Raw genomic sequence first — 14,286 nt, forward strand, 5'->3', positions numbered from 1 at the left:
AGGGTATTGAGGTTTACACATTCTATTTCATTTTTGATGACTTCCAGTTTTCCTAGATTCATACTTTGTACATTCCACATTCTAATCATTAATGGATGAGTGCAGCTGTTTCTTATTTTGAATCGTTCCAGCTCAGCAAATGAAGATCCTGAAAGCTTTACTCCATCCACATCATTAAGGTTAACTCTACTTTGAGGAGGCAGCTCTCACCCAGTTGTATTTTGATTGCCTTCCATCTCGAGGGGCTCATCTTCTGTCACCATATCCAACAATTCCGCTGATACTCATAAGTTTTCCACTGGCCAATTTTTAAGAAACAGATTGCCAAGTCTTTCTTCCTAGTCTGTCTTAGTCTAGAATCTCCACTGAAACCTCTGCACCCTGGGTGACCCTGTGATACTTTCAGCATCACAGTAACGTGCGAGCCACCACAGTTTCACAAACTGACAGACGAGTGGTGTATATGAAGTATACTATATAAAGTGAAACCAAACTAAACCTGTTGCTGTCGAGTTGATTCTGATTCACAGTGACCCTATAGGACAGAATAGAACTGCCCCATAGGGTTCCAAGGAGCAGCTGGTGGATTTGAACTGCTGACTTTTTGCGTAGCAGCCGAACACTTAACCACTGCTCCACCAGGGCTCTGTATATTTCATAACATATGTAATGTATATACTTGTTATATATGCATATCATAAATATGTTATATCTAAAAATTATTATTTTTTTTTTTTACAGGAAATGGTTTTTCTGGCAGGTTCAGTTTAATTGTGAATAGTTTAAAAAACAAAACATTTTTTAATAATTTGTAGAGCTGTTGGACCAAAAAGAACAGAAGTTCATCTGTTTGTCAGTGATATGGGTCTGCAGTCTCTTTTTGAAATTCAAGGAGCTCCCAAATCCCTAATGTTTTTCTTAATTTTGGCACAAACTTACTATTTTTAATAAATTTTTTATTTTGATGAAAATATAGCCAGCCAAGGATACACCATAGCAATTCTTTCTACATGTATAATTCAGTAACGTTGGTTATGTTCTTCAAGTCGTGCTACTATTCTTCACATTGTGCTACCTTTTGCAAGTTATTTCACTACCATTATTTTAAACTCACTAAACTTCCCATCCAACCTTTTGAGTTGGCTCAAACTTATTTGATGGCAAAAATGACTGAAAATAATAGGCATTTATTTTTTAATATTATTTATTTTGTTGTTGAGAATATACATAGCAAAATTACTATTTGTAATTCAACAGTTTCCACATGTACAGTTCAGTGACATTTATTACATTCTTTGAGTTGTGCAACCACTCTCACCTTCCTTTTCGGAGTTGTTCCTCCCCTGTTAACATAAACTCACTGCCCCTTGAGCTTCCTATCCAGTTTTTCAAGTTGCTGTTGTCAGTTTGATCCCATATAGGTAGTTCTCAAAAGAGTATAATGCTCAAGGCAGACATTTTTTACTAGTTAAGCTAAATTATTGTTTGGTTTTAAGAAGACATCAAGGAATATTTTTGGTTAAAGGATTAAAGATCATCTCAGGATAATTGGGGGTTTATTCAGCCTCCATAGCTCCAGAAATTCTGGATTCCATGAGAATTTGAAATTCTATTCTGAGTTTTCTCCCTTTTGATCAGGATTCTTCTATAGAATCTTTGACCAAAATGTTCAATAGTGGTAGCTGGGCACCACCCAGTTCTTCTGGTCTCATGGCAAAGGAGGCAGTTGTTCATGGAGGCAGTTAGCCCCATGCCCTGGTTGTGCAGTGGTTATGTGTTTAGCTGCTAACCTAAAGATCGGCAGTTCGAACCCACCAGCCACTCTGTGGGAAAAAGTTTTGGCAGCCTGCTTCCGTAAAGGTTAAAGCCTTGGAAACCCTCTGGGGCAGTTCTTTTCTGGCCTATAGGGTAGCTATAAGGTGGAATTGACTCAATGGCAATGCTTTTTTTGTTGTTATAAATAAATGTGTTTGATTATTAGGGTAGTGCCATAGACATCACTAGGGGTGTTAGGGTAATATATGGTATATACACCATGCTACCCTTCTTAAATCTGAAAAATTCCAAATTCTGAAATACATCTGCTGCAAAAATTTTAGATAAGGGAGTATGGACATGCCTGATACTTCTCTTGTGTCCCGTGCCAGATTGTTTAGGATGAGAGTGTTCTTTTTAGAATAGTCTTGGGTAAGCTATGGATGCCTGCATGGTAATCAGGAGATTCAGAATTATGATTTTATTGGTCCAGGACAGTAATTACAGGCTATTTTTTCTGCATTTAAAGGCCAATAAACTGTTTTCCTCTTATAGTTAATTAAAGGCTAGTTTGAGTTAACAGAAACTAAACGATGTGGAAATGTTCTTTTTACCTTTTTATTACTAGCTTTTCTTAGTTGTAGGTGCAAAAATTTTTTTGTCCTACAGATTTTACTATTGGTGTTTGGCTTGACTATGACTGTTTTCTCCTTCTGCTCTTCCTCTTCTTTCACTCCCGGCTCTCCAGATCCGCCCCCCCCCCACACCTTGATATTTTAGATTTTTTATTTATTTGATTGGTAGTAAAGAAGATTAGAAATGTTGGCTTAGAGGAACTGGGCTGCCCTAGGCAGGAATAGAAGAAATTTGATAGAAAGCTCTTAGTCTTGCATGAGCTATTCATGTTCTTAGCCCAATTTTTAGAAATTTCTGTGGCTGCTCATTTCCAAGGTGGATTTGTTTTTGCAATTCATCAATTCATTCCATTCCTGGGTCTACAGATATAACTGCCTAGAATTTTTGGAAGTTTAGGTAACTTCATTTGGTGATATGGACAGTATCCTAATAATCTGGAAAATTAATAACTTCACTTGAAATTTCCATTTTCTGTGCCATTGCTGTTGTCTTATTTCACCTGTATACTTGGTGCTCCTAAAATTCATGTGGTATATTAGGGATGTGGTAAAAGTTGACTGCCATAAATATCTACATTCATTTTTGCTTGGTAAAGAGCGGAATAAATGAAACCAAGTTTTTTGGGTCAGATTTTTCTTGTTCTGGATGTGACTCTTTTCCATATTTGGAAGTCCAGATAGTTTATAAAAGGATGATGTAATGGAAGGAGAATTTAGTCTCTACTATATTATCATTGAGTTAAAAATAAGTGCCCAATTTAAAAAAAGAAGCATATTTACTTTTAGGAAAAAATTGCCTCTATGGTACCAAATATAATATGAACAATATACAAAATGCTGCTCTTCTTTTTTAAAGCATATTTTAATTTAGAGTTATATTCACCTTCATTACTGCTATATTAAATTAAAACCATTACACCAACTTCATTGATTTATTATTTAATCTGGTTGGGCATGTCTACCATTATTTGACCTAAATTTGTTTATATTATTTTGCAAGTTATTCACAAATTTTGGTGGTTTCATTTGTGTCAGTGTGTTGTGTGTGTGTGTGTATGTATATACATATGTGTGGTTTTTTTTTCTCATATTTTCAACAGATTCTGAAGGGAGTGGTAATGGAAGTGAAGATCCATCAAAGGACAGTGGAGAAGGCTCCTGTAGTGATTCTGAAGAAAATATTTTAGAGGAAGAACTGAATGAAAATATTAAAGTAAAAGAAGAACAAATTAAAAATTCTGCAGAGGAAGAAACACTGTCATCAGAAAAACAGTTAATTAAAATGGAAAAGAAGGAGGAAGAAGAGAATGGAGAAAGACCTAGAAAGAAAAAGGAGAAGGAGAAGGAGAAAGAAAAGGAAAAAGAGAAGGAGAAAGAAAAAGAGAAAGAGAGAGAAAAGGAAAAAGAAAAGGCAACAGTATCTGATAATGTGACAGCTTCTGCTGCTGCCACCACACCTGCCATGAGTCCTCATGCTGTTAATGCATCCCCTTCTGTCCCCAGTACCACAAACACTACAGAGGAGCAAGTTAGTGAGCCAAAAAAATGGAACCTTCGCCGAAACCGACCACTGTTGGATTTTGTATCCATGGAAGAGCTGAATGACATGGATGACTATGACAGTGAGGATGACAATGATTGGCGACCTACTGTAGTAAAGAGAAAGGGAAGATCTGCCTCACAGAAAGAGGGAAGTGATGGAGACAATGAGGATGATGAAGATGAGGGAAGTGGGAGTGATGAGGATGAGAATGATGAAGGCAATGACGAGGATCATAGCAGCCCTGCCAGTGAAGGGGTTTGTAAGAAGAAGAAAAGTAAAGTTGTTAGCAGAAACAGTGCTGATGATGAAGAACTGACCAATGATAGCCTGACACTATCTCAAAGCAAGAGTAATGAGGTAGATCAACCCAATTTTTATGATATCTGTCTGTCTGGGGAAAAGGGAATTCTTCTCTAAATCACTCTAATAGTTATATTATGTAGCTTCCTTAAAATCCTATTTTTAGGCAGCTGTGGGAATGAATGAGAGCCCTAACTGTAACATTTATTCATTTGGCCAGCAAGCCTTTATTGAGCATCTACTTACTATTTGTCACCGTTCTCAAGGAGCTCACAGTCATCGTCCTCAAGGAGCTCACAGCCTGTATATTTAGGGAAATTAGAGAAATGCTTTTATGTCTATAGACTTGGAAAATGTTAGAATTTTCCATTCTCCTTTTCATTCTCTCATCCCATTGTTCATAGGACTGCTGAATGATGCTGAGTGAATTATGAAAATAAAAGCCACCTTTCTTTCAACTTAATTATGTCCAATCCACATAAAAATTCAGAGTTTGAATATAATATAGAGTAGCAATTTGGTTAATGCTTGTCTCAAACTTTTAGAAACTTAATTTAAGTTTGCTTCCCAGTTGTGACACCCATCATCTGAATAGTCACGAAATCTTTGCTTTATATATATAGAAATAAATATGAACTATTTATTTACATGTATTTAATAAATAAGTTTCTACAAAGAAATAAAAAAAACAAACATTGCTATTGATTATCATAAAACTACAGTAATGGCTCAGTTCTTCCACTTGAAATACTACTACTGAAAGTTAGGTTTATCCATTGGGCCCAGAGATGCAACATTCAAGACTCTTCAGTCAAACACATTTGTGTCTCTTTGTCTGTGTGTTTGTGTATATGTTTTTCTTCAAACAAAAGACTGAGTTGTCATTTTACATGTAGTTGTACCTGTTACATCACATGTAGAGCTATAATAAAGTCTGACATTTCTGTTAATGTGTTTATAGTCACCAAACACTTGTTCTTTGTTTTTTTCATTTCATTGAAGTAGATTAAACTGGTAGAAAGATCTTATTTTTTCTGCTTTATTTGTTCCTTTACATTTCTGCTGCTTAAAAGTTTTACATAGGAGTAATTATCCAGTGTAATTAAGTTTCCTTAAAAAAAAGATTTTCCTACCAGCAGGCTATGAGGGGTTAAATATCAGTAGAGATGAAACAGCAGTATATAGTTTAGATTATAAAATTATCAGCTAAGTTCTGGGTTTCCCACTTTCATATGAAAATGTTGCTTACCTTCAGTGCAATATTAATTCTTATTCCAAATGTTCATTTGGAATGTAATATTTATAATGATGTAACACAGGCAGGTCTATATTATTGATGTCAATTTAGGGAAACCAAGGTATGGAAAATCCAATTGTTCATACTTGATTTAAGAATTTATCAAATTAATTGTATAGCTTTTGGCACTCATTCTGTATCTACCGGAGAAAATTACCTTTGGCAGCATCACTTCCTTGCTTCATTTTTATTAGGCTGATATTTACAAAAATAGGCTGGCTAACTATAGAAAAGGCAGCATGAATTAGACTTATGCTAAGTTGTAGGGAATACCTACAAATTCTTAGAAATTTGCCATATAAAATATGTAAATTATCCACTTGGTAATAATCTGTAATTTATAACATATTGCTTAAGAGGTTGTAGACTACCTTTATGATGCATTTAAAGACCACATGGGCTGTTTAGTTTTTTTTTTTTTTTTACTGCTAGGAGAGACTTTATTAAATAATGGTACATTATATATTTAGGTAAATAGTCCCAAATATGTTCCAGGATTCCAAAGCATTTCTTAGAAAAGTACCCTGATAAAGTTGTCAAGAAGTTTCTCTTTATATTAGCTAAATTAAGTTCTTCTTGTGCTAGTTTATGTTCATTTTCCTTTTGCTCTGTCCTGTACAGAAAAGTAGAAGAGCTTATAGGAAATCAGTTTGCCTCAGAATATTATTATAGCTAAAAGCTTGGTAACTTTTTCCCTAAGACTATTATTTAACCTCTGATAATTTTTTTGATGATTTTAGTTCTACTTAAATTATGCCACTTAAACCTAGATATTAAACTATAATAAAGTAATACATTGAAATTATTACTTCATCTTATATCTCTAAACTTTCTGTTTATGAGATCAGGATGTAAAAAGATGACTAAACTTAATTCTTGTTACTTTGTGGCCAATGATTGGATCTTAATCTTCTAGGTTATTTTAGGTACTGATACCTTGCTAAGTATCTATTAGATAGCTCATAAGTATATATTTAATTATATTTGAAGTTTTACTTTTCTTTGCTTTTACACTAAGTTTTCAAATACCACTTTGTAGTATAGATAGCTGAAAATGTGGTTCTAGCAATACGTAATAGAATTATAGTTTATTTAGTTTCTAATGAGGAAAACTTTTTTCATGGCAACTGTGTGAAATGTATTTGCAGGGACATAATTTTGGGCATCATTTGTAGTTTAATGATGCCCAGAAACTTGCATAATTATGTAGTTTCTTAGGGGAATTTGCTTTTTTTTTTAAAAGAGGGGCAACTTTTGTAACTATTGCTGTTAATGGCCGTACCATGTCCAGAAATACTCTAGAGCAGTGGTTCTCAAATTTTTTGATCTCAGAACTTAAAAAATATTGAGGACCCCAATTATTGCTTTGTGTGGGTTATATCTATTGATACTTATCATTTCAGAAGTCAAAACTCAGAAATTTCTGAAACAAGATTATAGAAGCATGCTAGCTGTCAGATCAATGATGCCATCATACTTCATGTAGCTTCTGGAAAGCTCCACTGTACACCCATGAGAAGGAGAGTGAAAAAAGCAAATAACATCTTATTATGGCAGTTTTATTATGAAAATAGCTTTGATCTTGTGTGGATTTCCCTGCCTATACCTTCAGAATTGCTGCTCTAGAAGTGGGTATTTGATAACCTCTGTTTTCTGCCGATGGACACCTGCCTTTCTTAATGGCTTTCTGCCATTTAAAAATTTCAGTTCAGTGTGATAATCCCATTGGCATATGGATATATGTCATTTTCAGTCTTTTATCTTGAAGCTTTTGCTAAAGTTATCTTGCCTTTTAGTCTTCTTAGATGAATTTTTGGGGGATGATTTTGTAGCTTTTTCAGAGAATGGTTCCCATTTTCAAGACTTTGAAACTGTAGCTTTCGGTGAGAATTAATATATGACAGAAAATCAACTGTATAGGAATTGTCAGATGGCAATTTTTTGTTTTTGTCTTTCTGTAAAAGGAAGAAAATCTGCCGTTTTCTCACAGAGACAGTTTGGAATCTTCTGGATTACTGTTTTATGCATGTGTCCTTATATTCTTTGCTTAGTAGAATTTTTTTTTTAAGTAAAAAATTCTTATATTAAATGGATTAAGTGTCTTGCCACGTTAAGAAATGGCCATTGCCACTCAATTTTTGCTGATTAAAATATAACAATTTTGCCAAAGTTTATAAACAGCCACCTCCGGAGCCTCTGGCTAGTTAATCAGTTGCTTTTTATACACTTGTAAATAAAACAAATTGCTCTACATCCTAAAAAATGTCAGTTTTGTAACATTGTACAAAAATTACTTGAGATTCTTGAGAATTTAATCTTCTTTAAAAACTTAGAGAAGAAAATTATTGATTGAACTTCTTGTACTGATTTTTTTCTCATTTTCAGGGTAATAAGGTTCTTTTAATTTTGATTTTGCATGGCATGTTCTAGGATTTCCTCCTGTTAGACACACACTTAGAATTTAGCCAGTTTTATATATCATTTATAATCCTTTATATAGACTATATAAATGAATACTAAATAAACTATAGGGCCATGAAGAATATTGGACAATGTTATTATTCTGCTGTGTTGGGGGTAAATTTGAAATCCCAAGGGAAAAATAATTTAGTCTAAGTAGTCACTGATTTATGACTATAGTGCCACATCTACTCTTCTTATGATTACATTAGATTCTGTACAATTATTCCATAATGAATAGGTACTGTTTTGCCATCCAGAACCCACTTTCCTGATTTCTATTTTTTATGTTAAAACTGTATTTTTAAAAGTTTAGCTTATTTTCTTATGAGTCGGAATCGACTCGACGACAGTGGGTAGGTGGGTATTTTCTCCAGAAACTTGAAAGATGATGTAAGTCTTCAGAAATAGGCTAGCAAAATATTATCATAAATTGGCTTTTATTTTCTGATCACAGGTGTGCTTGAACTCATGTTTGATCTATTCAAGAGAATTTACATTATAATTTTTAAAGAAGATATGTTATTTAGATAGCCCACTGAAACATTGTCTGGAAATGTTCTCTGTCTGACATTGATTTCCCCACTGCCATGGAGTCGATACCCAGCTCATAGTGACCCCATAGGGTTTTCCAAGGCTGTAAATCTCTATGGAAGTAGACTGCCACATCTCTCTCCTGTGGAGCCACTGGTGGTTTCGAACTGCTGACCTGTTGGTTAGCAGTCTGTTGCTTTAAGCATTGTGCCGCCAAGGCTCCTTTGACATTGACTAGGGTAATGTTTTTAGGGCTTTAGTTTACTCATTTTTTTCTGTTTGCTTTACATTTCTGGTAAAATTTCTCAAATGATGAGATCATAGGACCAGACGTATCAGTTAGTTTTGTTTTTTTCTGCCTCTAAATAGTAATATTATAAGAGAGAAAATAGTATAGAGGTATGATTTAGAGATTAACTCTTTCTGAGAAAACAATATTGGAAAAATAGGAAAATAGAGGAATTAGAGATATCCATTGATTCTTAATTTTTGCAACTTGTAGAAATTTACCGGTTTCCCATGTGGATACACCTTTTTCAAGAGCTAATTAGATGTAATTTCACCAGAGAAATTTTGGCAGTGCCTTTTTTTTAAAATCCTGAGCAGTCCCTCAATCATGAAGCTCTGGTTCTTTGCTAGGCCTTTTTCTATACTTTTTTTTTTTTTTTAAATCTACATATGGTTTCTAAGAAAAAAACTAAAGTAGCAGTGCTCTTTGAGTTTAGTAACTTTCCTTTTGGGATTCTAAGATTCCCCACTGTAATATTATGGCCTGCGCATGTTTCTCTTCTTGAGCCACCTGCAAGAAGTACAGAGGAAGTAGAAAAGGAACAAACATTTATTATCTAGTATGTGCTAGGAACATTCTTTCCATATATTATCCTTTGAAATCTCACAATAACTTCATGAGGTAGGTATTCTTTTTATCATCCCCATTTTACAGATGAGAATGCTGCAGCTTCAGGTTCAATAGCAGTTAAGTGAGAGTTGGGACTGAAACCCAGGAATGCTTGCCTTTAAGTCAAATGCTGTTACATTTGAAGGATAGCTAATGGTATGAGAATATGTTCATAATTTTGTCTGGCTTACTGTACTAAGGAAATCCTGGTGGCATTGTGGTTATGAGCTACGGCTGCTAACCAAAAGGTCGGCAGTTGGAATCCACCAGGCGCTCCTTGGAAACTATGGGGCAGTTCCACTCTGTCCTATAGGGTTGGTGGTATGAGCTGGAATCAACTTGACGGCAACAGGTGTATTGTACTAAAAAAGTTATATAAAACAAGTAAGTTTTCCTTTTAGGAAGTTCTCTCCTTTATTTGCTAGAGTTTCCAAGGAGTGCCTGTTGGATTTGAACTGCTGACCCTTCGGTTAGCATCTGTAGCACTTAACCACTACGCCACCAGGAACCACCAGGGTTTCCAGCTTTATTTGCTAGAGTTGTCCAAAGCCCCTATTTTTTTTTTTTCTTTCGGTTTTAAAACAAAGAGCAAAATATAAACATTAAAAGTGCTAGAATTCTCAAGAGGAATGACATTGTCTCCTTGTTGGCTTTGCATTCTTTTCTGATTTGTCTTACAAATGAACTGCAATTTTAATTGTATTTTGCAGGAAATGTATTGAAAGAAATTAATTCTGGCATTCAAGCATCATTTATAAATTGCTGTCAAATGATAACTCAAAATGTTACCTTTGGATATTGGTTGGGTTTTAAAAATATAAAAAATAACTTGAAACAAAATATTTACTGAATGTGTGGTATGGAATTAATTTTTTAACTTTGTTTCTGAATACGGTTAGATTCTTAAAATATGTGCACTCAAGTGCCATCTCTTATTATATGTAGTGTTAAGCCCTATTTATTAAATATAGCAAGAATCATTATCTTTTGATTTGTCATTTAATGTTTAAATCTATAATGCAGAAAGTTCAAAAGCAAAGACTTTTCTTTCTTGAAACTTTATTTTTTTTTATTTGCCTGTTAATCTTTCTTTTATCTTATAATTAACTAGATGTTTTTATTACCATTTATAATAGACATTTCTTGACATTAATCTAGCAATTTTGTCAAATAAAGTTCTCTATTCTAGAAACCAGTCAACTTGGATCATTTTTTTTTTTTTTTAGATGGTTTTCTCTACCACAGATATTCTTATGTAGGCTTTCATGAATCTATCATTCGGTAATTTGATGACCATGGAATTTCTGAATTCTAAAGCACTTAAGTAATATAGAGTATAATACTATGCTGTCACGTACACACTGGCTTATGTGTTATCTTGGAATTGATTTCTTCCTGTTTTATATGTGTGTGTCTTGTCTCTTCTAGGCAGGATTATAAGCTCCCAAAGGATAGGGACCATGTCTTCTACTTCTTAAACACATGTGTAGGCTTAATAATTACTTGTTGGGTTAATTTTTCCCTTCTCCCAGTTAAGGAGTCAGACCATGATCCAAAATGGCAAAGCAGGTGAAGAGTTGTTGGTTGCATGCCTGCTTTTTCATTTACTAGAAGAGACAGAGGATGGGCCTTGTAGAGAAGTAATAAATTTTGGAGAGGTTGCTTTGAGGGTCCTTGGAAAGAGATATATTTCTTAAATGTAGTACATTTTCAAGTTATTGAAAAAATAGAGAATGTGGTATAATTTTAGAAATTATTCAAATAATGTTTTAAATGAAGTAAGAATTTATTAAAATTACTTCTTAATTTAAACGTGTGGTTTTCTAATATACTTTAATGTTTTAATATTAGGACTCGCTGATTCTTGAGAAGAGTCAAAACTGGAGTTCTCAAAAAATGGACCATATTCTGATTTGCTGTGTTTGTCTTGGAGATAATAGTGAGGATGCTGATGAAATAATTCAGTGTGACAATTGTGGCATTACAGTCCATGAAGGTAATTTTACTTTGTTTTGTCTCCTTTTAGAAATGATTAACAATACTTTTAAATAAATAAAATACACTCTTTTACATTTGTACTCTTCTGACATTTTTCAACAGTATTTCAGTGTTTGAATTGAAATAGTACATACAGAACCCTCAAAGTATGATGAATGTTATTTTTCAGATGATCTTAATTTAAATATTTTAAAACATAATTAAAATGTGAATATTATGTGGAAATCACAATATTTCTTTATAGGCCAGTGTTATGATAATTTCCTTCATGGTATTCTAGTTTCTAAATGAAATTCAGAAGTAGGAAAAAGTCTGATGTGTTAGTATAAAACTTATATTCTAAGTCTATTGTTAGGGTTTCTTCTTTCATTGTTACAATTTTTAATTTAGATTTTGCAAGGAGAATATGTAGAGCTCATATTTTAAAATCTGAAATAGGGGCCATTGTGATGTATTAAAATTATTTTTACTGATTATCACTTTTGAACCTTTTTTATATATATATATTTTTTTGCTTTTTTACTTAAATTTATTTTGACATAATTTCCAGCTTACACTATGACCAATGGAATTTATTGCAGAAATTCAAGGATGAGTCAAGATTTGGACACCTGTTAGTCAAATTTATTGTTTCAGCAATTATCGGATAATATTTAAGCAACTCAAACAAAACAGGTGTAGAAGGAAACTACTTAAACATGATAAAGACTGTTTATATAAAATTAGTCAAAGATCTTAATAATGAAATGCTAGAAACTTTTTCACTAAAATGAGGACCAAGGCAAGGATGATGGTTATTTCCTTTACTGAGCATGATTTTAGGGAATCTAGCAAATAAGAGGAGCCCTGGTGGCAGACTAGATGAAAACTCAGCTGCTAACCAAAAGGTGGCAGTTCACATTTACCAGCTGCTCCTTGGAAACCCTATGGAGCACTTCTTCTCTGTTCTGGAGGGCCACTATGAGTCGGAATCGACTCGATGGCAACAGGTTTTTTTTTTTGTTGTTGTTGTTAGCAAATAAAAAAGATAAAAATATGGAATAAGTGTTAGAAAGAACGAGAAAGTCATCTCTTCTCTTACTATATGATTTTAAAACTAAAAACACCCAAGTATGAAGTAAGAAACTAAGGAATTTGGTAACATGGATACATCAGTGGTCAATATATAAAAATGACATTGGAAAAGGTATTCTAAATGTATTATTGACAAAAACTCTAAAACAATTCTAAATATAATAAATGTTCAAGACCTGTTTGAGTCAAACTCTGTAATTTTATTGAAGGATATGTAACAAGATCTGGACAAATGAGAGATATAACATGTTTTTATATTAAAAAACAGTATCATGAAATACGTTTGTAAATGTAAAAATATGAGTTATGCTGATATTTTCAAAAAAACTTGAGGAATATGAGGTTTAAGTCAGTTTCTTTGATTTTGTATTGATGTTTCTTTTATGCTGAAAATCTTAGCATAACTACTTTTTTTACTTTATCCATGTATTTTTTATGTATATTTTATACGGCTATATGAATAATATATAACTGTATAATATGTGATACGGTTCAGAATTATAATACCAGTATTATTAACAAGATGGTTACTGACAAGGTTTACCAAAAAAAAAAGTTTTTTTTTTAGCTCTTTTTTCCATTAAGGTATATCTCACTTGGAGTGGAAGGTCAAATTAATTGTGTTTTCTGTTTTACACCAGGACATTTTTTTTTTTTCTGGTAGGAGAAAACTGCATGCATGTATAAACTGGGTGGTGTATAGTAATTTTTTTTTTTAATCATGGAGTAACCAATGTCAAGAGTATGGAGACCTGTGGGGTCAGAAGATGTTTTGTAAAGGAACATTTAAGTAAATTTGAGTGCCCAGAGTTCAAAGTAATTTCTGCTTGTACTTCCTTTTAGAATAAACCCAGAAAGAACAAGAGTAAGCCTAAAAAGAGACTGCTGGTTAAGTACATTCATTTAACAGCTGAGTTATGTGTATATTACAGTATTAATCTTTTGTTTTTAAGGCTTCCGATGTTGATTACTACCAGATATTTCATTTAAACAATATTTATTATACAATTTGGGTACTTTAAAGGAGGCCTAAAAACTGTGAATTAGGATAACCGAGCGTTTGAAATGTTTTTTTAGTTTTTAAAGACATACAGGAGTTAGTTTGTTCAGAAATCAAATTTTGGTGTCTTATTGGCCTGGTGGTAAAAACAGGGCCATGATGACCTCAGAACAGTATTTCTACGGCCTTACACTTACTTGACTTTCTGGTATTATAACTTTCTTCCCAAATTGTTTTGTGAGTCTGCTGGACTTGTAGGGGCCTGTGGGACCTGCGCTTCAACCAATCTTCTTCTTTCATGTAGGCTCACTGTAGGAATGTCTCCTATTACTGCTATTCATTCATTTATTCATTCGTGTTTATTGGGTACGTTCCGTGTGGCAGATGTTTATTATGGATTGAATTGTGTCCCCACGAAATGTTTGTCAACTTGGCTAGGCCACAATTCCCAGTATTGTGTGATTGTCTACCATTTTGTTATCTGATGTGATTTTCCTATGCGTTATAAATCCTACCTCTATGATGTTAATGAGGCAGAATTAGAGGCAGTTATATTAATGAGGCATGACTCAATCTACAAGATTAGATTGTATCTTGAGTCCATCTCTTTTGAGATATAAAAGAGATAAGTGAGCAGAGAGACAGAGGGACCTCATACCACCAAGAAAGAAGAGCCAGGAGTGAGCACGTCCTTTGAACCTGGGTCCCTGTGCTGAAAAGCTCCTAGACCAGGGGAAGATTGATGACAAGGATCTTTCTCTGGAGCCGACGGAGAGAGGAAGCCTTTCCCTG

The 14,286-nt window shown here is 33.7% G+C and overlaps 1 protein-coding gene across 7 annotated transcripts in view; it reads left to right on the forward strand.

The window, feature by feature from the left end:
* The window catches only part of PHF14 (PHD finger protein 14), a 206,111-nt gene that overhangs the window by 12,470 nt on the left and 179,355 nt on the right, over window positions 1–14,286 (forward strand). For all 7 annotated transcript variants that reach the window (XM_064290016.1, XM_064290017.1, XM_064290018.1 and 4 more), the window contains exons 3-4: window positions 3,491–4,290; window positions 11,274–11,418. In XM_064290016.1, coding sequence (XP_064146086.1) covers window positions 3,491–4,290; window positions 11,274–11,418 — 945 coding nt within the window. The remainder of the gene's footprint in view (window positions 1–3,490; window positions 4,291–11,273; window positions 11,419–14,286) is intronic.

This window comes from Loxodonta africana, chromosome 8 (assembly GCF_030014295.1).
Source record: "Loxodonta africana isolate mLoxAfr1 chromosome 8, mLoxAfr1.hap2, whole genome shotgun sequence".
NCBI lineage: Eukaryota > Metazoa > Chordata > Mammalia > Proboscidea > Elephantidae > Loxodonta > Loxodonta africana.